The sequence below is a fragment of the Ambystoma mexicanum genome, chromosome 6q (genome assembly GCF_040938575.1).
Source record: "Ambystoma mexicanum isolate Mex_15411 chromosome 6q, UKY_AmexF1_1, whole genome shotgun sequence".
NCBI lineage: Eukaryota > Metazoa > Chordata > Amphibia > Caudata > Ambystomatidae > Ambystoma > Ambystoma mexicanum.
In genome coordinates, this window is record NC_090937.1 from 1,402,785,370 (window position 1) to 1,402,812,345 (window position 26,976).

The 26,976-nt window shown below is 46.4% G+C and overlaps 1 protein-coding gene across 4 annotated transcripts in view; it reads right to left on the reverse strand.

Annotated features, from left to right (window-relative positions):
• Positions 1-26,976, reverse strand: part of HTT (huntingtin) — a 2,905,635-nt gene that overhangs the window by 1,951,915 nt on the left and 926,744 nt on the right. For all 4 annotated transcript variants that reach the window (XM_069632055.1, XM_069632053.1, XM_069632052.1 and 1 more), the window contains one exon: positions 4,133-4,275. In XM_069632055.1, coding sequence (XP_069488156.1) covers positions 4,133-4,275 — 143 coding nt within the window. The remainder of the gene's footprint in view (positions 1-4,132; positions 4,276-26,976) is intronic.

Here is a 26,976-nt window from a genome sequence, read left to right on the forward strand (position 1 = left end):
GGCAGAGGTTCAGAAGGCCAGCCTAGTTTCTTGGAACAGGGTAACCTCTGGACAAGCCAGACCAATCAGGGTAGCGATCGCGGCGGTCAAGACTAGGTCTCAAGAGGGGTGAGGGTGACTGAAAGCCCGCAATGAGCACACAAAGCAAGAACACTTACAAATTACTCCAAGCAGGTGTTATATTAAAAATATAGACACATTACAAGGCCTTTGTAACATTGACCGTAGCAAGAAATCACAATAAAACTCAAGTAAACCAACATATACCAAAGCAATACAATATATATACAAATACAAATACAAACGAGTCTAACGAGTTAGAGGCACAAAATGTGTAGACCACCTAGATAGGGAGGAAAACAGGCAGTGCGAATAAAAATTAGACCCAGTCCGCCTTCAGAGGCACCCAACTAAAAGGAAGTCCAAGCCCTATGAAGAGTGGAGCCTTGTGCTCAAAAGTACCTGCACACGCTGGTGCCAACGGGCAAAAGAGGAGTCTCTTTGAGGGAATCGGGCAGTTTAGTTCGATGAACAAATGAAGATGAACAGAGCTCCGCGACTCAAGCGCAGCCTCCACTGGGGGCAGAAGCAGAGCGTGAGTACGGAAAGGCGTGCTGTTAGACACAGCGGGGAAAAGCTATGGGCTCCTGCAGGAGGGCGACCAGTTCCTAGCGATGCTACTCACCGGTCCCCGATGCAGGCAGACCCCATGTAATCCGTATGCCTCACTTTTCAGGATGCTAATTAAATCACTTTGAATCATCTATTTGAGTTACCCTTCACATTTATCTTTTGATGCATGATTTGAATTATCTTATATATTTGAGTACCTATATGATTGTATATGGTCGTGAAAGGTCTCTTTTACCCAAAGGTAGAGTATGCAGCGCTCAAGTGATCTCATGTAGTGATCTATGTAATAACTGAAGTTCATCTGATAAACTGAGACATAATTAAATGACTACATGCCAACATATCTATTTCTATTGCATAAAACCAACTTTCACATTTAAAATAAACAAAAATGTAAATCATGTCAATAGGAACCAAATCCAAAGGCTTCTCTTTTATAAGGCCACACCAGCATAAAACGTAGAGAGGCCTATATTTAACAATGAAACAGCAATCTGTCTCTCTTTTCGCTATTAGTACCCATGTTTTAGCCAGAGAAATATGCAGGAAGTAATGCGAGTCAGATGGTCCCATGCTTGTAAAACAGATGTGCGACTAGGGGAGGGGGCTTGTCCATGGTCCTAAAGGAGCAAAGGATAACTGTGGAAATAAATGCCAACTTTCACCAATTTATTAAATCCAAATCTATGATTTTGTATGGTGTATGTACCTCACCAGCATTGTTAGCGAGAATTCTCTGTAAAGGCTAATTTCCCAAACCCAGTGAGTCCCCCAGCAGCTTTGCTGGATTTATTGGGGTTTATTTTTTTCTCCTGCTAAGAGTGAGACTCTCTTACTCCCACTCTTAGACATGATTTGAGGTGTTCCTTTGTCTTTCCATGTGTTTTATGGGCTATGGGGTCTTTTACTCCATAGGGTCTCATGTGTTTTTGGTGTGGGTTACACAGCCCCCTCTGTGCCATAACCCAGGGGTGTCGTAGCAACCCCCAACATAGACTCCATACCCTGGGACTGACTACTGTCTCCCAGGGCATGTAAAGTCACCATTGGCTTTACTAGTCCCAAATTATGAACAGAAACCAGTACAAACCATCATATTGTGGACGTACTGGTCGGGGCAATTCGATTGCCCCGGGGTCTGTTGTTCGAGGGGGCACGTCTCCGTCCGCCCTGATCGAGTTTTGGCTGGTGGCAGTGGATACTACATTTTATATTCGACCGCAAATATATTTCTATGGGATTGTCCCATTGTTCGAGGCTACCAACTTTAATTATTTAATTCCTATAGCCTCGAACATACCGCCGGTTTATTTATTTAATATTAATTCACCGGTTGGTATTTTTTCCCAGAATTCGATTCTAAAATGGCGTTTGTGTTCTCTTCTGTGACTCCAACCCAAGTCGAGCCCTTTGTTCCACTTTTTGGGGGGCTTCTCCACAGAAGCCTCCTAAAGTGGTGCCACTCTGTCTGGGTACCACAGGGGGTGTGGGAGGGGGGTTTAGGCACCCTGGACTGAGTTGCCTTGGCAACCCAAGTCGCACTCTTGTGTGATTGGCCCAAGTGGTGAGCCGGCCGGCTCACCACTTAGCATGTTTGATTGACAGCTAGGCTGAATGAATGGGGGTTTGCTGCATAAAAGCAGGGCTTTGGGGACTGGAACTTCAGAAGTCACCACAGGACCTAAGAATCTGAGGAGGGAGAAGCTGAGCCGACCTGCAACGACGACACCACCGGTGGAGCCCTGCTGAACCGTCTCACCACTTTTCCCGACGACAGAGGAGATCTCCAGTCCGGAGAGTCTTCTTCCTTTGACTGGTGGGGATAACCAGTTTTGCCTTCTTTTCACCTTCCTGGAGCATCTCGTGGCCGCCTTGCCCGTGCCAAGCACCCCGGCAACCGGAATACCACAGTTTACCACTACCGCAAATAGAAGGGTAGTACCTTTTAACTGAAGAACTCCGCGGCTAGTTTCTTCCCCGGCAGTGCAACGACCTTCATCTTTCCTCCACGGCGAGACCGCCTCTTCCTCTGGACGAAACACCGGCACCCGCTGCCAGGAACAACTGCCCCCGCTGGAGCTTCCTTCACACTTAAGGTACTGTGTCCTAACTGGCTTCCCTTGCGACAGATCGTTCGGGGTGACAGTAAAGCCTCAACTTTCTAACCTGGGCTGGCCTGGGACAACCTAGCTAACTTTTCCTGACTTTAATTTCATTCTTTGTGTGCGAACTATCTACAAGACTCTTTAGGCATAACCCCACTGTGAGAACCTGGACCCCTTCTGCTTGCTCTCTCCAAGAGTGGGCCTTGCAATTGACTTCCTTGCTCTCCAACAGAACTCTGCCTATCCTGCCTTACTGTGGTTCTTCTAAAAGTATTGAAATTTGTGTGCTTCCATAACTCTGCCTTTTTCCCTCCCTTTTTAATAACTTATTAGAGTGCCATCTTATGCTAAGCGCTCACCTCTGTCTGAAAATAAGTGGCGTTTCTCACTAACACTTGTCTAATAAGTAATTAGGATTATATATATATATATATATATATATATATATATATATATATATATATATATATATATATATATATATATTAGTGACTTACCTCTTGTTTTGCTAGTGTAATTTACAAGTGTGTCTTTAAATAAATAATGATATACTTTCACACCAAAGCTCTGGTCAGTGTTTGCGTGTGCTACTGTATCTCTGTACCTATTGTGTATACTCTATATACTGCCTAACTCTTCTTGAGGGAAGTCTGACTGCTCAGCCACATCTACCAAGTGAATCTGTGTAGTACAGACTGCTACCAAGTGGGTTTACTGCCAAACACCTGTAGTCTTAAATCTTTTGCAGTGGTCCCTAAGGGAACTGGACAGGTTTCTGCCTAACAAGCATTCAGAAGTAGACTATGCTTTGCTGAGTGACAGCAGTGTCCATGTAAAATAGGTGAATAGATTTGAAAGTGATCCAATGCTCTTCCTAACCAGTTCTTAATTACTTATTCCAATTCTAGAGATTTGTTGCATTTTCACTTTGATGCAGAGACCGTGAATTTAAAAGATACATGCCTGAGGGCGCCCTCTCCATTTTTAATGAAAGACAGATTGTTCCCGTCAGTGTAGCCAAAAACATAGTTGGGCCTAGAAGAGAATCCTTGATATTCTGGAAAATTAGAGTACACTCTCTTCCATTGACAAACACATGCACTGTCACTTAGTGAAGGGCTTCTGCAGTGTTCCAACGACATATTAGCACCTATAATTGAATAAAAACACCAAGCAATGCACCACAACTCACTCTGGACAACCCGAGAAAGAACAGTTTCATTCCAGCTAGAAAATAAAAACATGATTATTTTTGTAATGAGATATTGAGGAAAAAGGTATGCATGCCTGACACCTAACACGAAGATCAACTTATTAGCTACATAAATTGGGATACAGCAATCAATGTACATTTTTGCATGAATATGAATCAAATCGAAGTGCAAAACACTTACCTGACAGACCTCCCTCTGTTTTTGTAAATACTAATTCTGGTTGCTTGAACACTGGATGAAGTATATCCACAATGCCACCCAACACTCCAATTACAAACTGGAAATGTAGTTGAGAGAAGACACAGGGCTTCGCAGCATCCAAACTAAAAAGTAAAGCAATAAAGTTATGAACTGTATGGGACACTGGAACATGATTTGTTATTTGAACAAAGCATAAGTGAGGAATATCGGACGTGACCTCAAGTGTGACTGATATGAGCAGGCAGAGGTGATGACTCATTGATGTGTGTCCTACTTGTTTCCTGGTCTGCTCTGTAAAGAAGTTCAAAGATGCACTCTTTTTACACTACATGTTATTCTGTGATCCATGGAAAGAAGCTTTGGATATTGGTGTGTGGGTTTGTGTGTACTGGACCGTTGAAAAAATAAAAAAGTTTATTTGGTTCACTTCATTAGAAACCACAAAAACACGACAGCGTATAGCAACTCACGGCAAGAACCACCATGCATTGAACCCCAACCGGGGCTTCGTCAGGCTGATAGTACAAGAGAAATAACCAGCGTTCTGTATGTAAAAGCTACGTGAGGCAAACATCCAACATCATCCCCAACAATAACAGAGAAAGGACTGGTTTGCAAAAGCTGGTCTCCCATGTCCAAAATTCTGAGTGCCATCTTAGAACAGTATCTAATACATACATTTCTACTGCTTTTTATTGCCACCAGCTATTCACAACAAAGCAGAAATAAGTCAAAATACAGTGGTTGTCAACACCAAAAAGTATTACATATATCACGCAAATACGTGTCTATAGTCGGTTTCATAAAAATACAAAGCTGATTATATGATACTGTGATATTAAAAAATACTCCAATAGAATATGCACTGTAATGCTGAATTGCTATTTAGTTAAAATAACATGCATTAGCTTGCAACAATGTTTGTATAGCAGAATGTTTAACATGTAAAGTGCACCGTGCAAAAGCCAATAAAGATCGAAAGAATAGTATCCATCGAGTGATGTTCCATGCAGATATAGACCATGCATGTAATGCACAACCCTCATTCTATATGATACAAAATGCAGTGCAACATACTCAGCATAGACGTGCATCCCAATATGACTGATCTCTCCAAACTATACCAGATGTAATAATACGTGGATTTCCTTCAGAGACCAATTATTAAAGTAGATGTTCAAAACTGTCAATCAGGAGAACATGAAGTGCTCCATGCATTGGATGAAATACAGTAAGGTGCATCATGCAGCAACTCATATGACCAATATTGTAGCACCAAAATTATATAATGTTCAAGTGAATGCATAGTTCCACAGACGAACCCTTAATTTATAAAAAGAATTCTGAATTGCGCTACAATGTATTTGTGCAAATGTAACGTGCAAACAGAACAACACACAAGTCACAAAGTGCGTTTTGTAACTAATAGCCCCTATACTCAAGCATATTCAAATAAATGCATTCCTACAATGCTCCATTATTCAAGTTACGTAAAGCAATAAAGAATAACTTGCACTAAAGTGCAGAGTGCGTTACAAGATCATACCTTACATAATTTGATCTACCAATGAAGGAGTAATAAAGTGCATTGTGTGTTGCCTAATATACAGTACATAATCTGAGCTACCAAAGAGTGAATAATAAAGTGCATGATGCTTAATGTCTGGAATATTCACATTGGAGGTTGTTACAAGGAGCCCAAAAGGGGTCAAAATTGACAAAAATAAATGGCAAGGAGCAAACCGCTACATCTCAAAGACGACCAAAGGAGAAACCAATTATTAAAAAAAAACATGCAGTTCATGATCAACATTTTGGCCATGTGGTTGCGAAGTATCAACTACCCAGCAGCTTACAATGAAGCTTTTGTAGCGCCGAACTGTCCACATTCATAGGTATTTCCAGAGGAAATAAAATGGGTGAGGTCATTCTTTTCATTGGTCTTCTTTAAGCAGTGCCAACATGTAACCGGTCTGATAGCAGGTAGGAAAAAAACTGACAACTGAGGAAACCTTGACCAAAGCACATTTGGAGAGGCATTGTATAGCTGGATTGCAGCCGCACAGGGGACCCCAAAAGCAGAAGCAAACAGCAGACAATCGGGTGGGTTGCTGGGCAAAGGAAGTGTGCCGTTCCCTTGGGCATGAGGTTGGATAACTGAAGGAGGTGACCTGAGGTGGCTATAAAGAGAAAACACAGCAAGCAGAAGCAGAAAACTTAAAGAAAAAAAGGCATTAAAGAAACGTGCATTCTTGCTTTATGAATGTAGGGTAATCATGCAGGTGTCTCGGTCCTCCTGCAATCTCAACAGCAACTGTCAGAGAGATTCAGCAGGTTCCTCCAAGCACACAAGAGAAAAACAAATTGTTTACCTCTTGTAAATGCTCTTTCTGGTTATTAGTACTTCCAACCACAGATTCTCCATCTTAAATATAGCTTCTCTAGCACCAGCTATATTTAGAAACATGTTCAGCTACAAGGGGGTGCAGCGGGCTCCGAATCAGCTTGGTTGTTTGTGATATAAGAGTCAGTATATATGGTGCCAGCTGTACTCTCAGACCTCAGGTCCACCTTTTTCCCTAGCATTCAGCAGCTGAGGGACCACAGAAGAGCAGGACTTGTGAGAGATACCAGTCAAGAGGGCTAGGCTAGGAGGGTGATGAGGAAATGATATATGATGTGATTGGTTATTGATAACGCGTTTAACACCCAGAGGTTTCCAAGCGCGGACCCAGGGATCAAACCTGTTTTGCTCCGTGTCGTCGTGCTTCCAAGGCAAGCACGTTGCCCCTGAGCTATCCTCCCGAGACAAGGAAGGACTAAGGAAGGACTAAGACATCAAAAATAAAATCACTGTTAAGTAAGTAATTTGTTCTTCTAATGGCTTGCTTCCCCCCACAGATTCCTCATCTTAGAGAAACTCCACCAGCAACAAAGAACCTGGAGGGATGAGAGCAAGGACATCACCTACACCAGGAATCTCTGGAGGAGCACTTCCCAGAACCAGCATCCTGTCCATTCTGACAATGAATGCAAACAATAATGCTTGTCAAACGTGGGCAGGGACGCCGCCTGAAAGATGTTTAGCACATTTGTAATGCAGAGGTAGCTGGCAGACCCCCTGGTCAAATGGGCCCTGGAACCACCAACGCATCTTGCTCAACCAGATCACAACACACTGAAATACAGAGGACAATCTACCTGCATAAGGTCTGCTTAGTAACAGCTCTGCCTGCACTGGCACAAGCGCAACTCACAAAAAGCTGGTCATCCCTCCTGATGTCCATCATACAAGAGGCATTTTTTTCTATTTTCATTTAGACGTTGTACAAACACTTGCCACTACACTGTGTATCTACTGCATATACCCTGTGTGAGCTATCGCCTAAGCATGTGCACACTTAAACATAGCCGCATATGGATAGGCATTACCAAGAGATGGGGATCCTGATACCCAAGCCTAATGCTAGTACACCCCGGTACCATTACATGTCGACTACGCACTATATAACCTTAACAATGTCCACCTCCCTACCACAAGCTCACTTTATCCTGCCTACACAATTCCTTCCTGATTTACAATACGCCAGCGACCTAGCCAACAAAACCCAAAATGTCATACTTAATACTCATCGACCTCTAACACCTAACCTACAGATCATACACCATGCTACTCAGCTCTATGCTACTCGGCCAAGAACGAATCTTCCTAGACCAGTTAACATTAGGAACGCCAGACTAGGATCTCGATGAGCTAGAAACTAGCAGCAGCTGACTAATCGCTCAAAAAGGACCTTTATGAAAGACTCGCTTACTAGGCCCAAAAAGGACTACCACAATACTCCTAAAGTCTGCAGCAACCCTATAACAGAACTGTAGCTTCAAGGACACCCCCTCTAATATAAAAGATACTTGCAGCCTTAAGGTTATCGGGGACAGCTCCCTACCTAACTCATTAAATGACACTACGTGTACTGCCCGCAGTGCCCATCGCCCATCTATTGGCAAACCTAACCCTGATATTACATTAATTAAGGGTGCACTTCTCAACACAAGATCGATCCTGCAACATGCGCTAGATATTGCAGACCTCATCATGACAAACAACCTGGACTTCTTAGCAATCACTGAAACCTGGCTCCACGCAACAGCAGGTATAGCTCTCTCCCTGGCCATTCCCGAAAATTACACTATTTCAGAACCGACAGGGAAGCATCTAGGGATGGAGGAGTAGCCTCCATAGCCATAAATCAGCTTGGAATAAGAGTAATCCCTAACCAACCTTTCCTCTCTGGGGAACTCCTTTCCATCAAACTACCTCTCACCACCTCCCGCACCCCGACTATCCACCTCATATACAGACTCCAGGTCCAATATCATCATTTGAGGAAGATGTTACACAGCTCCTCACCTGGAACACTAAACCAGTCTCACAAATCATGTTGCTTGGAGACCTAAATCTAGGTCTCAATGACGCCAACGATGACAATGCCTTAGCAAATTCTATCACTGCATTAGGCTTCTCGCATCGCATCATTAACCTGGACTTTCTGGTAGACAAACTGCAACACCAAGATCCTCTCAAACACACCATCTTTACCATCCAGGAGAACCCTCTCTCAGACTCTTGCCCAATTCAAGCACCATCAGCCCTCCCCAGAAATAAACATAACATTACTGCCGAGAGATTAATGCCTTTAATACACCCTATCACTAACTATCTAATCCACGCGCACCCAGGAAGTGACAGCAAGTGGCTGTTTGGCTGTTTGGCTGTGTGAACTGCGAGCCGAGAACTTCTAGCTGTGTCGATTTCGCCCGACTTGGCTGGATGTTTTGTCGGCAAGAAGGACTCGAGTTTGTCCTACGTCTGTAACTCGTGTGGAGTTACTTTTTAGACAGAAAATTGACCACCTGGCCACGCCCCTTACTCTTGGTGACTAACTGCCTGCTGGGTTATAACCCCTGGGACACGTGCACCTGCGCACGCACCCAGGAAGTGACAGCAAGTGACTGTTTGGCTGAGCAGGCTGCGTGAGCTGCGAGCCGAAAACTTCTAGCTGTGTCAATTTCGCCCGACTTGGCTGGATGTTGTGTCGGCAAGAAGGACTTGAGTTTGCCCTACGTCCGTAACTCGCGTGGAGTTACTTTTTAGACAGAAAGCAAGTATATTTACGCTGAGTCACCTACAACATCTTGGCATCGTGGTACTTCGTCTTCCCTTATTGACTATGTGTTTGCCTCAACTACATGTTCAGGCCTACTCGAGCCCATCTGCATTGTCAATGTGAGATTGAGTGACCATCGGATGTTGACTACCTATCTACACTTGAGGCACGAGGCATACGAAAAACTGGAAACCCTAGCCTTGCTTGAATGTGACAGACATACCTTATCGGTCAGATGGAACCCCACAATCTGTCGCAAAATGGCGTTCCGTGTAAATCATGACCTGGCTGTACCTTGTGACAAGTTCCTGGCGCCATGGCATAGGGAGAGAATAATCAAATTAAATCTGAAAATGGACTTGTATGCATCTGGTGTGCCTTTCTAAAGAAGGACGTGTAAGTCTCTACAAACTGTTTGTCCACATTGGACAGAGGTGGCAGACTTAAAAAGACAAAGAAACATTGATATGCGGTCCCTACGAGGATCGCTGTTGTGTGGTAAATCTACAAAAGGAACGAAACTTCATAACTGCCTGTTTTAAGCGCAAGATGAAGCTTTTGCGATTTGCTGCTTATAATCTTGCAAATCAACATATGGTTGAACTACTATGCAAAAGAAACGTTAGGGACCAATGGGCAATTCTAAGAAACCCCTTGGGCAAGGCCGACAATCGTATGATGGCATCTATTTCAGGTACGAATGGAAGTCCTTCTTCCTCACGAAATACAAATTGCCAGAAATACATAAAACGATGGAGTCTGTGTCTCTGCATTTGGAACTTCCGTCTGTTTTCCCTTGGGAAAACAAAGACATCATATGGGCAATTGCAGCCCTGAAGTTCTCTAAGGCGGCGGGTCCTGATGGGCTTCCGCCCTGTGTCTACAAGGACGACCCGCATTTCTGCGCCAGCTATCTGCTCCCCTGGTACCAGTATATCTACCAATCTGGGAAAATTCCTCCTTTCTGGCTCTCCGCAATTGTAATTCCAATCCACAAAAAGGGAGCCTTAACCGAACCGGCAAACTTCAGGCCAATAGCCTTAATTGACATCTCTGCCAAGATCTTTGCACGGTTGCTCCTGTGTGAATTGGAATCATATGTCAATACTGCTAACATTCTTTCCAAAATGCAGGTCGGCTTTCGTAGAGCTATGGGCACGCAGCTAAACGCATCAATTCTTGCCCATCTATTGTCAACATCACATGCCTCCACTAATGAGACGATCTATATGGCATCCTTAGACCTATCTGCAGAGTTTGATAGTGTATTGAGAAATAGACTCTGGCAGAAGATGCCATCATATGGCATCCCCCACGAGTTGGTTGCGATCATAGCAGCGCTCCACCAGAACATCTCATATAGGGTGCGTATCAACCCGGCGGGCTTGCTGTCTGACAGCATCCCAACAAGAATTGGTGTCAAACAAGGCTGCAACCTCGCAGCAATACTCTTTAATCTGTATCTCGCCGACCTAAAGCAGATATGGGAGGGAACAAACACCTTTGCGATAAATCTAGGCAAGCTACATCTCCACTGGCTGGCATTTGCTGACGACGTCATTCTATTTGACAAGGTTCCATTTGGCTTACAAAACAAACTTAACATCTTTTACGAATACTGTACCCTGAATAACTTAACCATCAATTCAGCTAAATCACACATCATCATTTTTGCACCTTAAAAGAAAAACATGACATTGAAGTATGTCGTGAACACACATCAAATTATGAGGAAGGAAGAAATTACTTATTTGGGGAACTCAATGTCAAATAGCATGTCTGTCAGAAGGTGGCGCCTTGTGCTGTCCTCCAAGGTAGATCAATTAACTGCTCAAATGAGGATCATCTCTGCGAGGTACTGTAGATTTTCGCTTCTTCCTCTTCTCGAATATTACACTATGAAAATAGAGCCCATTCTACTCTATGCCTTAGATATTTGCCTAGTGAATCTGAGCCTGTTACTTAATTCCCTTCAAGGTAAGATCTGGAAAAGGGTACTTGGTCTTCCAGGCTATCTGCCTAATCCAATTCTCATCCATGAATTAGGACTCTATTCTTTGGCAGAGAAACATAATTGGCGGTTGTTAAATTCCTTTTTATAAAATGATCTCTCATCCTGCCGACTCCCTGTACGAAGACCTTGGCTTACTGCTGATCAAGGAACATCCCGCCTCTATTCGTGAATTCAAATTGCGCATGTTGAAAATCTTAAATTCTATGAACATGACGCAACAGGATTTCATTGATTGTCCACGCAAGGCTAAAATTTGTTTCCTAGAGAATGGATGGGCACGTAATGCGGATCTAATCTCAGGTTACTCATCGTTTCTCTCGTATGCGAAATTCTGACAGGCTGTTTTGCCCCGTTTGCCCTATCTTTTGTGTTTTCCCGACCTCCATGCAAGGAGGACATATATATATATATATTTCGGTTGGACCTTGTTCATACTGGTTCTCGCATTGGTAGTTGGTCAGGTTATAGGGAACTAGGGCTGTGGGATTGCTGTCTGTTTTGCTCCAAGAGTGGAGAACGTGAATCCTTGGAACATCTGTTTATGTACTGTCCAAAATTTGAACTTGATAGGTCTTGCTGCTTGGGACCCTTCTTGGCTTCATATTCGACCAACGAGCGTCAGCTGGTCTGGTTACGTTGTATGTGGGGTCAGTCAAATGCTATTATACTTGCAACAGTGAGACTTGTCAATAAGATCGAGAAAGTCTTACTGCCCTTAAACAAATCAATGTACATGAAGAAAGTTACCACAGATGTATGAGTTGAGTTACAGCAGGTTGTCATCTCACGAACTACCTCATATTTTGGCAGTACAAGAGAGACTGCCCGAACAGTTGAAATTTTGCTTTTTTAAATTTTGACAGATTGGTGCTTATATTGATGTTTCTGTTTCTTAGTTTTGGATGGATTCACATGTCTAATGGATTGTACTTAACACATAGATTGTAAAATAAGTACATATTTTTATATTGTAAATTGGAAAAAACATGTTTTGTACCTTGATAAATGCATTTTAAGAAATCATGTAATGTATACAGTGATATTAACTTTGTAAAGGTGCAAACTTAATGTTTTGCTACCAAAAACAAATACATTTTTTTTAAAAAAAAAGTACAATTCTATCAACACTTTTCTTGCAACTGTTTGGACTTGTTCTAATGGACTTGTGCTTTATTGTGGTCTAGTTATCTTGTTCTCCCTAGATTGACCTCCTGGCCACGCCCCCTTACTCTTGGTGACGAACTACCTGCTGGGTTATAACCCCTGGAACACGCGCACCTGCGCACGCACCGAGGAAGTGACCTCAAGTGGCTGTGTGTCTGTTCGGGTGGGCGGGAGAAGGGTGAATGGTAATTCTGTGATATATGCAATTAGTTCCGACCACGTGGGTTGAGTATTGCGTATTGAGTATTGCTGACTACTAGGGGTTTTGCAATATTAGGCCGCCCAGAATTGGTATAGGGAAAATGGCGGAAGGGCTCCATAGTGGCAAACTTAGCCTAAATGTAATGAAAAAAGCAGCGCAAAAAATGCAATATGAAGAATTTGAGGCCCAAAAGGAAGATTTGCTTCATGCAAAAGAGATCCAAATTGTGCCCAGCTTGGGAGTGGTAGAGGATTTTTCCACTAACCCAACCGCCTTTGATGTGATCATGAGTTCAGGCGCCCCCTGCGACCAAAAGCATGATCATGGTAAGCTCCCTGTGGTGATTCCAGTGTTTCCCCTAAAGGATGTGAAGGAAGGCAATTCTACAATTCAACACAGCTTTTTAAGCATGCATAAGCGTAATGCTGACGAGGAGCAGATGCACTATACTGTACCAAGTTATAAACCGCATGATGCAGATATTTAGATATTTCAATGCTGGCGCCTGTGGTCTTAGGGGAACTTGGTAAGCGTACTAGATTGTCTTTGGGCCCTTCTACTCCATGCTCGGGCCGTGCTGGAAGTATTGAGAATGTACATTTCCATCAGGCTCCGAGGACTTTTGGTGGTTGTCTATCTGTGGATGGCGATTCAGTTCATCTTAAGGGGGTTGAGAGGAACTGCTTGTTTCAACCATTAGACGATGTGACTGAGGAAGAGCATGTTAACCCCTTTGCCCCTGAATATTTGCTCTAGCCCTGTTGACAACCGACCTCCACTTCTTGGTGCGCAGGAGACTTCTAATATGGTTAGTATGGGAGTCTCCTCGGTTGCACATGAAGTGGAGTATTTGGAAAAACAATTCCCTGTATTTACAAGAATTCTCAACTTATTGGACAAGGGGCATGAATTGACCCATGCTGAACTGAGAACTCAACTAATAAATATTGAAATTTTGGAAAAAATTAGTAAAATGGAGGGAATGCTGCTTGGTGAGCAAATAGCAAAAAAAAAACAATGAGCTTTACATCCCTGTGTCGAAAACGGCCCAAGCCTATCTGATGCTTCTTCTCAAACCATCCCTCCAATTTGTACAGTGAAACTGACACAAACTAATTTATCAGGTAGTATCTCTGTAAAAGGTAAACTATTGTATTCTGAATCTCTGTTGCTGCCTGGTGCACAAGAGTTAATATCTATAGACATATATCCTCCCAATTTAGAGAGCTCAGAGAAGTGTGATCAGATTAATTTATTAATGAGAATGTTGAATAAGCTAAAAGCTGACTTTGCACGTCTGGCAAAGCATATTGGTTTAACTGTTGATTCAGAGACCGTGAATGTCTCCGTGAACTCCGTCTGCTCTTACTAATATTATTGAACAGTCAGAGGTGACGGAAAATATGGTTACTGGCATTGCATCCCCTGATGTGAGACACAAGATTGAAAGCTGCCCAGAAGGGGCTGCCATGGGTAGTACTCTGTCGCGTAAACAAAGACGTTTACATGCCAGGGCTCTCAAGAGAAATGTTAAAAGAAAGCTTGCTTTGAAACAAATCAAAACAGCGGGTGTTGTAACAGATACTACTGCAGAAATGCGGCAAGCTGATTTAATAAATAGCAACCGTCTGGCTGAGGATCACAATCTTGACTTAATGCTGAGAGTAAAAAAGCTTTACAAGTATGATATATGATATGATATGATATGGCATTCATAATGCACCTATACACAAGTGTTTCTGTTAATGAAGGTAAATCAATTTCTGAGAAATCAGTTACTACGTCTATTCCGTTTCAAAAAGTGAATGGAAAGAAAGATTAAAAAAAACTGTCTCTAAAGTCGTAAAGCAGGTGGCATTGATGGCTAAGCCAGTGGAAACTTTGAATACAAATTCTATCATCTCTCAGCTTCCGGATCGTGATGGAGATTCAAAGGAATGGAAGCAGTCGCAGCTGTCTTCGTTCTCTCCTGTGCATAGGAGTAAGTCAGGTGAGGGTAAGATGGATCTAGCACAAACTGAGATAGATCATAAATCGCCTCTGGTTGTACAGGAGGGCGCTGGCTCTATCTTGCCCCCAGTAAAACAAGCTGACAAAGCTTATGCAGGGATCATTCCCACAATTTATGTTATATCTCATGCGCTGCAACGGTTGGAGATTTCCAATCCAACAGACAAGAACAGAGGGATGTATTTATTGATGAACAGGATCTAAATGATGACGCTTTACCGATTTTTGGCTGGATTAGCCATCCAGACATTAATGATAAGTCTCGGATTAATCGAGCGTTCATATTTAAGACCTTTAATCAAATTCCAATGCTTTGACTTTTGAACACCTATGATATTGTGTGGGTGAAGTTAGCAGAACAAAATAATCTAAGAGTGATCGCACAAACGATTTCTCTAATTGTTCTGTGACAAATCTGGGACTATAGAGAAGATTTGGAGAGTCTTGGCATACATATGGTTAGGTTTGACAATGAGGAACAGGCTTACAAATTTCTTGAGTATTGTGTTCCTACATCTCCAGTACTAAACGCAAAGGCAACTGAATCCACTGCGACAGATTGCAGTCCGCCAGCAATGATGGCCCAGTTAATTGTCCTGGCCTCCAATGTTAAAGATTGGTCCTGGCTGTATCTTGTGGATATTGAGGCGATCTGGCAGTATATAATTACCTTTCCAGTAAAAATGGGACATCGCTGTATGAATTGGCTTTCTTATGCCGATTATATTCTTTTTTTTTGCTAGAACGCCATTTGGCCTACAGAACAAGTTAAATGCCTTTGCAGAATACGCAGCTAAGAATAATTTACAAGGCAATACTGTAAAATCAAATATCATTTTTTTTGATAAAACATTTTTTATTGTATTTTATGACATGAACGAGACATAAATAAAAACACTCCAGGACAGCTCCTTCAATCAAAAGTCTGCATAATGTTATTATGTTATTAGTATCGCCAATCACCATGATCCGCCCTCCCTCCGTCCCACCCTCCATCCGTTCATGCAGTGTTCACCACTGTCCCTGGTTATAAAGTTTCAGTCTCTTCTCATCTCCCCCATATTTTAGATGCTTTGGTCGGACATCCTCTTGCGCCATAGACCCAGTGTTCCATCATGACACATCCATATCGAGTATCCATTGTTCCAGTGTCGAGGGATCAGGCACTCCCCATTTTTGCACGATGTTGCGCTTCATCAGGGCCGTCGCAGTGTTCAATAGCAGTTTTTCCCCCATTTGTTAGAATCGGACACGTCTGGCACGCCCGGAATTAGGACCCTCAGGTCCAGTTCAATAGGACAAATAAGTGCCTTCGACAGTTCCGTACAACAAGCGTTCCAGTAGGCGCGGATCCGAGGGCATGACCACAGGATATGATAGAAGGTGCCTTCCTCCTCTCCACAGTGGAGACAGTTCGGATTTGTTGCCCTCTTCCAGCCATATAAAACAGTTCAAGGGTAGTACTGTTACGCTCACCTGGTTCCCACGGGGGCGTCTACCGGAACTGGGCCGCTGTTATTTCCACCAGCGTGACGTGTAGCGCCGAGATGACTGACTGAACTGGCCCGCTCAGCCTAGCTTGTCTGGCTCGCATGAATATTCTTCTGCAAAGGAGAAGAGGAATTAACCACCCGTGGAATTGAGTGTCAACCCACCTTCCCCACTCCCGTTGTCTTCCCACTGATCACTCTTGATGTCCCCTCCTTAGTCTCACCTGATGGTTTGGAAGGATGAGCTCTCCATCCTGCGTCGACCGCAGGGGCGCGTTGATGACCAGTTACTTCACTGGCGTAGAGGAATTGGTGAGTTCCAGTATTGACTCTAAAGTCCAATTGTTCATAAGAGTTCAAATGTCTGCTCTTCACTCTGTCCGATTCCTTGCAGGTTGCCGATTAATCCACTTGAAGATTTCCAAATGGCACTCGGTAAGATTCAGGTAAGTCTATTGTGTTTTTCCCCTTAGGGGCCAGGGTACGGCGGTGAAGCAGAGTTGACTGTGCCGACCCGAGATAAGGTGAGACCCCCGTGGTAAATCAGGTAAGTTTTGTGGGGGGGTAACTGGTATTGTCCTTGCTTTCTCCCCTTAGGGGCTGGGGTACGGCGATGAAGCAGAGTTGACTGCGCCGACCCGAAATGAGGTGAGTACCTCCCGTGGTAAATCAGGTAAGTCCTCGGGGGTAGCTTGTATGGCCTTAGAGAGTCCCCTTGCTCACCTTGCTGTCTTTGTCTCCTTAGGTGTCGGAGGGCGGCCGCGAGATGGAGAGAGCGTTGTGGAATGCTGAAGTACCGCCAAGCAGGTGAGTTCAGCGCGGCGCCGTAGGAATGCGAAGCAATGCTTCAAAGACTTCTGTTTTTCAGTTCCGTGGCGAAATGGATCAGGATTCAGGTAAGGATTAAAGTTAAAACTCCTGTTCTAACCTTTATCCTTTTGTCTTCTTGTTTCAGGAGTCCCAGGACTGAAGCGGGCGTGGCTGAAGACTTGAGCTGCTGAAAACACAGTGAGCGTTACGCTGCAGCAAGCAGAATAACGCGAAGCACGTGTGGCTGTCCGGGCGTGGTTTAAATAGCCTTGGAAGAAGATCCAGGTAAGTATTCTTCCACAGCCCCACCCAAGTAACAAAATAGTCCCTTCAGTAAAATAGTCCATCCTAAGCCTCATTTGGCTTGAGTCTTCATGTAGCATGGTCTGCCTCAGGTGAGTATCCAGCGTGGTCTGCTTCAGGTAAGTTATCAATAATGAGGACTCACTTTATCTTTATGAGCCTGGCGCCATAGGCGCCAGGACTGTACCCAAACAGCCCCTAACTGGGGCTTTTGGGCATGCTCCAAGTGGCATGATGCCTGCTTCCGGGGCTGCTGGGCCTGTTCTGGTCTTCCGGGGGCAGGCATCATGACAAGTATACTGGATTTTGAGTTGTACCAAACTGAGCCTAGAGGAGATGGCCACCTCCCGCGGGTGCATTAAGACCTGGATCCAGTCCTCTGGGTCTATCCCGCCCACATCTCTTTCCCACTTGGTCTTTAGTCTTGATAGCTCGGGGGTAGCAAAGGATGTAATGGCGTCAGGCAGCATATCGTGTTCTATCGGTGTGTAGTCGGGGACCGTGTCTTCTGAGGCTATATGGGTTTGCAGGGCATGGGTCCACTGCATAAAGTGATATTGTTCGGTTATGGGCAGTTGGAATTTGCACTGCATGTCTTCAAATGAGGTTAGTTTCCCCATCTTTCAGGATATCTACGACCTTCAGAATTCCCGCTCTCACCCAACGCGGCCATGGATCAAATTTCTCAATTTCCTTCAGGTTGCTATTTTGCCATAAAAGTTGCGCTGCAGTTATTTTATTTCCCCACCCGACAAACACGTGTGTCTGTCTCCAGATGGTGGTATTGTGGGCGGGGGAGGCCGCTGTGGGGACTGGTAGAGCACCTGTAATGGGTCTGTGCCCTGCATGGATTCCACTTCAGCCCTGATGTGAGGTAAGGAACAAGTTACTTACCTGTAACTGTTGTTCTCCAGCCATGGGTCTGGCATGGATTCACATGCTCATGAATATTCCCCGTCAGGCCGGGAATCCTCGGTATAGAAAAAAATCAGTATCAGTTTCGTTTCTGATCTGTCTTTCTCAGTAGTAACCAATTACTGGTCTCTGGGTCATACTGCCCCCAGCCAATGACTGCCCTCTCCCCAAGCCCCCCCCCTGGCAGCCATCCTCAGATTTGGTAGCACGTGAAGTGGCAGTATGACCAAGTGAAGACCCGCAGAGGGGTAGGCGGGAGGGTTCGCATGTGAATCCATGCCAGACCCATGCTGGAGAACAACAGTTACAGGGAAGTAACTTGTTCCTTCTCCAGCATGGGGTCTGGCATGGATTCAAATGCTCATGAATATAAGAGTACATAGCAGTATACACATGCACAACCACGGGAGGTGGCAAAAGGCTAAATATCAAGCAATACAACTCAACATTAAGCAACTCTTACCTCCTCACCAGGCTCTCCTTAGGCGAACAGGTTGCGCAGCACTGCCTGGCCGACTCTGGCCTCCTCCCTGGAATCCCGGTCGACGCAGTAGAATCTCGTGAAGGTGTGCGTCGACCTCCACGTAGCAGGCCTGCAGATGTCGAGCAGGGGCACACCAGACAGGAACGCCGTAGTAGCAGCGATCGCTCTGGTCGAATGGGCCCTCGGACGGCCTGGCAACGGTCGGTTTGCCAACCGGTGACCATGCATGATGCAGCCGGAGAGCCATCTGGAAATGGGAGTCTTCGAGAGAGCCTTCCCTTGATTCACAGGTCCAAAGTTCACAAACAGCTGTGATGTCTTCCGAAAACTCTTTGTGCGGTCCACATAGAACTTCAGCGCTCTAGCTGCATCCAGCGAGTGCAGAGTCCTCTCAGCCGGCAACGAAGGCGACGGGAAGAAAACTGGCAACACCAAGGGCTCGTTGAGGTGGAAGTCCGACGGCACCTTGGGCATGAAGGAGGGGTGCGTCCTCAGCACCACCCTCGTGTTGTGAAAAGTCAAGTATGGAGGCTTGCAAGACAGGCCCTGGATCTCTCCCACTCGTCGTGCAGAGGTGATGGCCACGAGGAATGCGGTCTTCCACGACAGAAACTTCAACGGCACTGAATGCATAGGCTCGAATGTGGCCCCCATGAGCCTAGTTAGCACCACGTTGAGCTCCCATGCCGGGGCAGGGGCCTTCACCGGCGGTAATGATCAGAACAGTCCTTTCATAAATTCCTGGTTGACAAGCCGGAGTAGCAACGGCAACGGCGGGAACGCATAAAGGAACAGGCCGCCCCAGGGGAACGAGAAAGTATCGCCCATGCTCCTCGGTTGGGGAAAGCTGCTGGCGAACCTCCGGCACTTGGAGTTCGCCGCCGTCGCGTTGAGATCGATCTGGGGTTCGCCCCATTGTCGGAAGAGTCAGTCCACTTGATACTGGCGCAGTTCCCACTCGTGGCACGAGCGCAGCTCTCTGCTGAGTGAGTCGGCGATGGTGTTTTTTATCCCTGCCAGATGAAAGGGTACCAGAAACATCCCTTGGGAGACGTCCCAATGCCACAGATCCTGGGCTTCCTTGTATAGGGCAGGGGATCTGGTTCCGCCCTGCTTCCGAATGTAAAACATCGTGGGTGTGTTGTCGGTGAAGATCCTCACCACCTTGCCCTTGAGGGACGGAAGGAAGGACCTGAGGGCCCAGAACACTGCACGGAGCTCCAAGATGTTGATGTGGAGTGTCTTCTCCTCCGGGAGCCAAAGGCCTCTTGCGTGGAGACCCCCGGTGTGCGCTCCCCATCCTTCCCGGGAGGCATCCGTCGTCACGTCACCTGGTGGGCCGGGGCTAGGAAACCTGTTCCCGCCGTCAGATGAGAGCGGATATCCCACCATCGTATCGCCTGACGGAACGCTTCGTTGAGCGGGATCCTGTCCTCGAAGCTGCCCGTCGGCTGGATCCAGTGGGCGTCGAGGAATTCTTGCAAGGGCCGCATCCGAAGTCTGCAGTGGCGCACCAGATAAATGCAGGAGGACATCATTCAGAGGAGGGACTTGATAGACCTCACTCTGGCCACGTCCGTGGCCAGCAGACGTTGCACCTTTCCCAGGATGGTCCTTATCCTTTCCTCTGTGCTCCCAGAAACAGGGCGACTTGCGACAGGACCAGGTGGGATTTTGGAAAGTTGATGGAGAACCCCAGGTCCGTGAGCAGCTGGACAGTCTTCGCAGTGTGTTCCACGGCAAGCTCCCTTGACCTTGCCCGTATGAGCCAGTCGTCCAGGTAGGGGTAGACGTGGATCCCCTGCAGGCGCAGCCGCGCCGCCACCGGTGCTAGGCACTTGGTGAACACCCTGGGCGCCGATTTAAATCCAAACGGGAGGGCCTTGAACTGGTAGTGCCGCCCTTTGACCACGAACCTGAGGAACTTTCGGTGTCTCTTTAGAATAGGGATGTGGAAGTACGCATTCTCCAAGACCAACGACGACAGGAAATCGCCCTACTCCAGCTGTCCCAGTACGTGCTGGAGGGTGACCAGCCGGAACTTCTGTGCCTTGATGTATTTGTTCAGTCGTCGCAGGACCAGGATGGGACGCCATCCTCCTGTCTTCTTCTTTACAAGGAAGTATCTTGAGTAAACTCCGGAGCCCCGAAGGCTCTTTGGAACAAGCTCGATGGCACCTTTCCTGAGCATCGCCCTTACATCCAACAGCAGTTGAGGGATGTGATTTTCCTTCCTGGCCACGGGAGGAATGCGGGGGCACTTCTTCTGGAACTCGAGGGCGTGCCCCAGGGCCAGGGCGTCCAGCACCCAACGGTCGCTGGAGATGGACTCCCACACACCGACGAACTTCGTCAGCCGGCCTCCCACCGGGGTGCTTCGGCAGGGGCACGACCCGACGGTCGATTCAATCTTGCTTGGAGGCCGCTTTGCCTCCTTGGCGACGACGGCGGGATCCACCTGACTTGCCGCGTCCCCTGTAGGCCTCCTACAACGAAGATCTTGCCGCTTGATGGTACGTAGAGGAGCTGCTGCCGGCTCCCTTAGAGGCACCCTGTCTGCCTCCGGAGCTCCGAAAGGACGGCCGTCGCTGTTGGAGCACACCCAGTGCACGGGCCGTCTCCGTGTCTGTCTTGATCGCCTGATGGGACTCATCAACCGCCTTGCCATAAAGGTTTTTCCCATCGAAGGGCATGTCCAAAACCTTGGTCTGTACTTCCTGGCGGAAATCCGTCGCCTTGAGCCATCCAAGTCGTCTCAGGCAAACGCTGTTGCCCAACTGACGGAAACTGGTGTTGGCGATGTCCGTAGCCACCGTAATGGCGTGGTCCGATGCAATCTTACCTTCCTGTAAGATTTCCAGGGCCTCAGCACCTCTTGGCGTCCGGAAGGAAGCCCAACAGAGGGGCGATCTTGAACCACAACTCCCTGTCGTAGCGGGCTACAATGGCCAGGGTGTTGGCCGCCTTGATGGTCGTCGCTGCAGATGAGATGACCCGTAGTCCAATCGCATCCAGCTTCCTACCCTCGCCGTCCGGCGGGGAGGTTGAAGTCGAGGCCGATGCCGCCCCCCCTTTCTTCTTGGCCACCGCCGAAACGACCGAATCCGGGATAGGTTGCTCCCTAAGGCACAAAGGGGAAGCGCCGGGGATCCGGTACTTCTTCTCGTACCGGTCCCTTTTTGCAGGAGCCGTGGCAGGGTTCTTGAGGAGGGCGAGCCCCTCATCCCAGATGTCATCAAGAAGCGGTACGGCGAGGACCGTCTTCCTTTTAGCCTTGCGCCGTTGGTAAAGGAACCCTTCCTTCTTCTTTTCTTCAGGGCAGAGCTGGAAGAGCTCGGATGCCCTGGAAATCATGGCATGGAAGGATCCAATCTCGTCGGCCGTCGTAGTTGTGTCCATGCCTGTATCATCCCCGTGGGTAGTAGACCGGGGGGAAGGCAGAGAAGGCCGCAGAGGCGGGAGAGGAGGCCTAGGATGCGTCCTCCTCCTCTTAAGTGGTGGGCTCTCCGAAGGTCCTGGCTCCGGTTCCCCCGTCGGGTCTGGCTCAGGTACATCCGTCGGGGGAAGGGGCAACCTAGTCCTCATCTCCGAGCATAAGGACTGAATGGCTGACAAAATGGCCGCCGAGGTGTCCTGCGGCACCGGAAACGACGGGAGCGAGGGCTCTTGAGGAGCCTTGTCTGCGACACAGTCGCTCTCGTCGTCGCCCTCGTCGGGATCCCTCCCGATGGGCTGGGCCTCTTCCACGACTTGGATGTGCTCCTCTTCAGAGGTCGTGTCCGTATCCACGATGGTCACCAGCCCCTCCCCCACCCTTTCCAACGAGGACTTCATGGAGGTCTTCTCGATGGGCCTGAAAGACGACTCCCTCCGCGGTGGCAGGGAGACTCTGGTTCCTGAGGATGCCTCCACTGGTGTAGTCTCCACAGGCTGAGCCAGGGCCATGGCGACATCCTCAATCGAGGTCTTAGCAGGGTGAATTAAGGCCAGCATCACCTTCTGTACGCCTGGGGCCTTCACCTTGGGGGGAGGGTCCGAGCCTCGCTCCCCCCTCTGCCGGAATCTTCGAGATCGACCGGGGCCTCTCCAGAAGCTTCGCCGGGTTCTCGAACTTCCTCTTACCCGAGCCAGAGCGTTGGCTCGTGGTTGATGGCGCCGGCAGCCAAAGAGCTCGACCGTTCGGCGCCGGGGCACCCTCAGAGGACTTACAAGACTTAGAAGACCGCTCGGACTTCTTTTTCTTCTTCTCGCCTGGCGGGCTCTTACCTTCCAGCCAGTTGGCGAGACGGAGGTGGCGATCCTTCATGGTCCGCTCCGACATGTTCCCACAAAACGCGCAGTCCTTTTCCTTGTGCGTCTTGTCCTCATGGAGACAGTAGAGGCATAACAAATGCTCGTCCTCCTTGAAAACGTTCTGAAGCTGGCATCCAGGGCAGGTCTTGAACAGCTTCCCGGGCGTCGAGCTTCCTTTCTCCTCGGCCATGAACGGGGTAGGCCTCGGAATTCTGGAATCCTCCAAAAGGGTATCTCGACGAAATCTTCACCCTTGAGGGGCGTAGAAACTCCGAAACGGATCCCCGTTGATCGGATGTAGACACGGTCGAGCTTGAGGCTCTATTGAACTGAAAAAAGCAAAAGCTTGAGAGCTACAGCACGAGGACTCCCAACACTTGAATGTGCGGTAAAAATCTGAGGATGGTTGCCAGGGGCGGGGCTTAGGGAGAGGACAGTCATTGGCTGGGGGCAGTATGACCCAAAGACCAGTGATTGGTTACTACTGAGAAAGACAGATCAGAAACGAAACTGATACTGATTTTTTCTATACCGAGGATTCCCGGCCTGACGACGGGGAATATTCATGAGAATCCATGCCAGACCCCATGCTGGAGAATGCCCGGTCTCCGTGAAGCAGATCATTGACCACCGCGAGTTGTGAGGCCCAGTAGTAGGTTTGGAGGCGAGGTACACCAATCCCACCCTCCCAAACCGACCTCTGCAAAGTGCTTAATGCCACACGTGATTGGCCTCCCCCCCAGATGAGTTCCCTGAGGAGGGTTTCTGTGCGGTTGAATTCAGAGGTGGGGATCGTGAGCGGGGCGTTCTGCAGGACATTAAGGAATCTTGGAAGTGACATAATTTTAAAAAGTGCGGCTCTCCCTATGGGGGTCAGAGGGAGAAGTTTCCAATGGTGGATGTCATTAACAAACCTATCCATAATCGGCTGGAGGTTACGCATTGCGTATTTAGTAAGGTCAGATGTTATCCAGATCCCCAAGTACTTAAGGCCCTGCCTTTCAAACCGGTATGGACAGCTCGGTAAATCGGCCCGTCCCCTCTACCCCCTTCACCGGGAAGAGTACGGATTTCTTCCAGTTAATTCTCAATCCGCTGAATTCCCCGTAGGTGACAAGCATCTGGGTTACTATGGGGCAGCTCCGAACTGGATCGGCCAGGAATAGCAAGAGGTCATCAGCATAGAGAGAAATGCGGTCCTCGTGTCCCTCGGGCCATCTGAATCCTGTTCATGCCCCGCTCTGGCGAAGCCACAATGCCAGTGGTTCAATCGCGAGGGCGAAGAGGAGGGGGGAAAGGGGACACCCCTGTCGTGTGCCTCTGCCTAAGGGAAAGGATCGGGAGGTCCACCCGTTCACTTTGACTTCTGCCTGGATATTTATGTATAGCAATTTTACCCAACCTAGAAAGCCTTCTTCAAACTCCATACGGGTCATGATTTCCCAGAGGCTGTCCCATCGGATTGAATCAAATGCTTTTCGAAATCAATTGCTAACAGGGCCAGTGGGGTACCAAGGATAGGGGCCCATTCTAGCGCCAGGTGGAGTCGGCGCAGATTAATTCGGGTTGATTTATGAGGCATAAAGCCACACTGGTCTGGAGGTATCAGTGTATTCGCTACCAGTTGAAGCCTGTTAGCTAAGAGTTTGGCCAGGACCTTGGTTTCGCCGTTAATTAGCGAGATCGGCCTATAAGTGCCACATTGCTCATGGGGTTTATCAGGTTTGTAAAATCAAATATCTTAATTTTTTCTGGTGGTAAGAAAGTTTGTCGCTTTACCTGGTAGCTCAATGAGAATACCCTTATACAGGTTTCTTAGACTAAATATTTGGGGTACCACATCTCAACAAAGCTCACGTTTGATAATTGGAAAAAGATAATCAAGAGGAGGATTCACCCTCTGACCTCTCAAATGTCAATCATTTATAAAAAATTCTGTACATTTTCTCTCGAACCTGCGTTATATACTTATGGTTGAAGCTATCATTTTGTATGGCCTCGATCCTTGCTTATATGACATTAACACCTATTTGAATATAATACAAGGTAGTATCCTGAAGCAGGTATTGAGATTGGCGAAATCTGTTCCTAATTCTTGTACTCGAATAGAACTGGGTTTGCCGAGCTTGGCAGGAAGATTACAATGGAAGCAACTTAACTTCTATACTAAAATGATTGACTGTCCTCTGAATTCCCTGTATCAAGAGTTTGCAAGAATGGTTGTAAATTCTAACCCAGTCTCTGTGGTTCTTTCCCAAAAAAGAATGGAGAATCTATTACTGAATATTTGCATCACCAAGGAAGATCTTTGCTTGCGACTAGCTTTCTGCAAAAATAAACTGCATGATTATGACTGGTGCACTGCTGTAGATAACACCTGCACATATTACTTATATAAGGAATTTGATAATTTTATACATAAGAGAACCCCGAGAGTCAATTACATTCTCAGTTTTCAATGCAATTAAACTAGACAATGATGGATGCATTTTAGACTAAACCAATTCCATACTCTTGAGCGTACACGAAATTGGTCCGATACTGGACCTATAAATTGTAGATTTTGTCTCATTGAATCACAACCAGAGACCATATAACACTTTGTAATTTATTGCCCCTTCTTTGAACAATCAAGGGTGGCATCTTTGGGGTCCACATTGGTCAGAGACACTGTTAGCTAGAGAATCTCTATGGGTAAAATGCATGTCCCATCCTAATAACTCCTTTATGATTAAACTTTGTGGGTTCATTGCTACTATTGAGGCACAGCTAGGATTTTTCTCTCCTATCCTATAAGCTGCTGGCATTTTATATGTTTGTTTAATAACTGACCTTGTATATTTATTTTATTTTATGTATGTTTTTAATGTACTTTTGATAAGTGAAAAAAAATGTTTACATAAAAAACTGTTAGATAACGTGGCAAAAATCAATTGAAATGTAAAAGTAAAATTGCGCAAAAGGTTTTTTTAAAACTAAAATGCACAACAACAATAAAAAAAACATGTTAGCTTGGACCCGTCTTCGATGGTAGAGCTATATAATCACACTTTACGAAATGCTATAGATAAAGTAGCACTGTTAAGTATGCGCAAAGCTAGGCCACACGCCCTCCTGAACACATGGTACACTGCTAATCTTAAAACTATGCGTGGTACCAAAAGAGATGCAGAAGTTAACTGTAAAAAAGAACTGACTGTCTTGAACAAAGAGCTTTACTACTGCCTCTAACTACAAAACAGCCATCCCCCAAACTAAAAAAGCCACATACAACTTTTTTGTTGAAAGAATTACCAACACCAACTCTGGCACCAAAGAGTTGTTTGCAATCCTTCGAGAATTAGAATCTCCTGTGCCCCTCCTCAAGAATCTTGTCTTAAAGACATAACATGGTGTACAAACATCCAAAAAGCCCTTCTGGACAAAATATCAATGTTACAAACAAAAATTGAAAACAAAAAGACCAGCCTGTCACCTTATTCTAAATTCCTAGATACCTCTCCGAAACCTTCTATGCAATTTGAATTTACCCCGGTCTCCGTAACCGAAGTAAAAAATAAAATTAAAAAAATCTGGAGTCTTAAATCATCTTGATGCCAAGGAGACATCTGCCCAGCCACAGTAAAGACTCGGTGGAGGAGCGCTCTTCCTTCATCACGTCTTTAAGAAATGCCTCATTCGAAACGAGTACTGTCCCGACTAACCTTAAAGATGCCTGGGTCCTTCCGTTACTTAAAAAACCTACGCTAGACCCTAACAACCCTACAAATTATCAGCCTATAACAACTGTAGTATTCTCCCCGAGATTCTGGTCACGGCTGCCTACCTGCAAATTTAAAACCATCTACAATCTAATAACCTTTTGGGCCTGCGTCAATCAGGCTTTAGACAGGGTCACAGTACCAAAACAGCTCTCATAGAACAAAAATTCTAATGGACGAGCTTAAAGATAAAGGCAACCTAGCGCCCC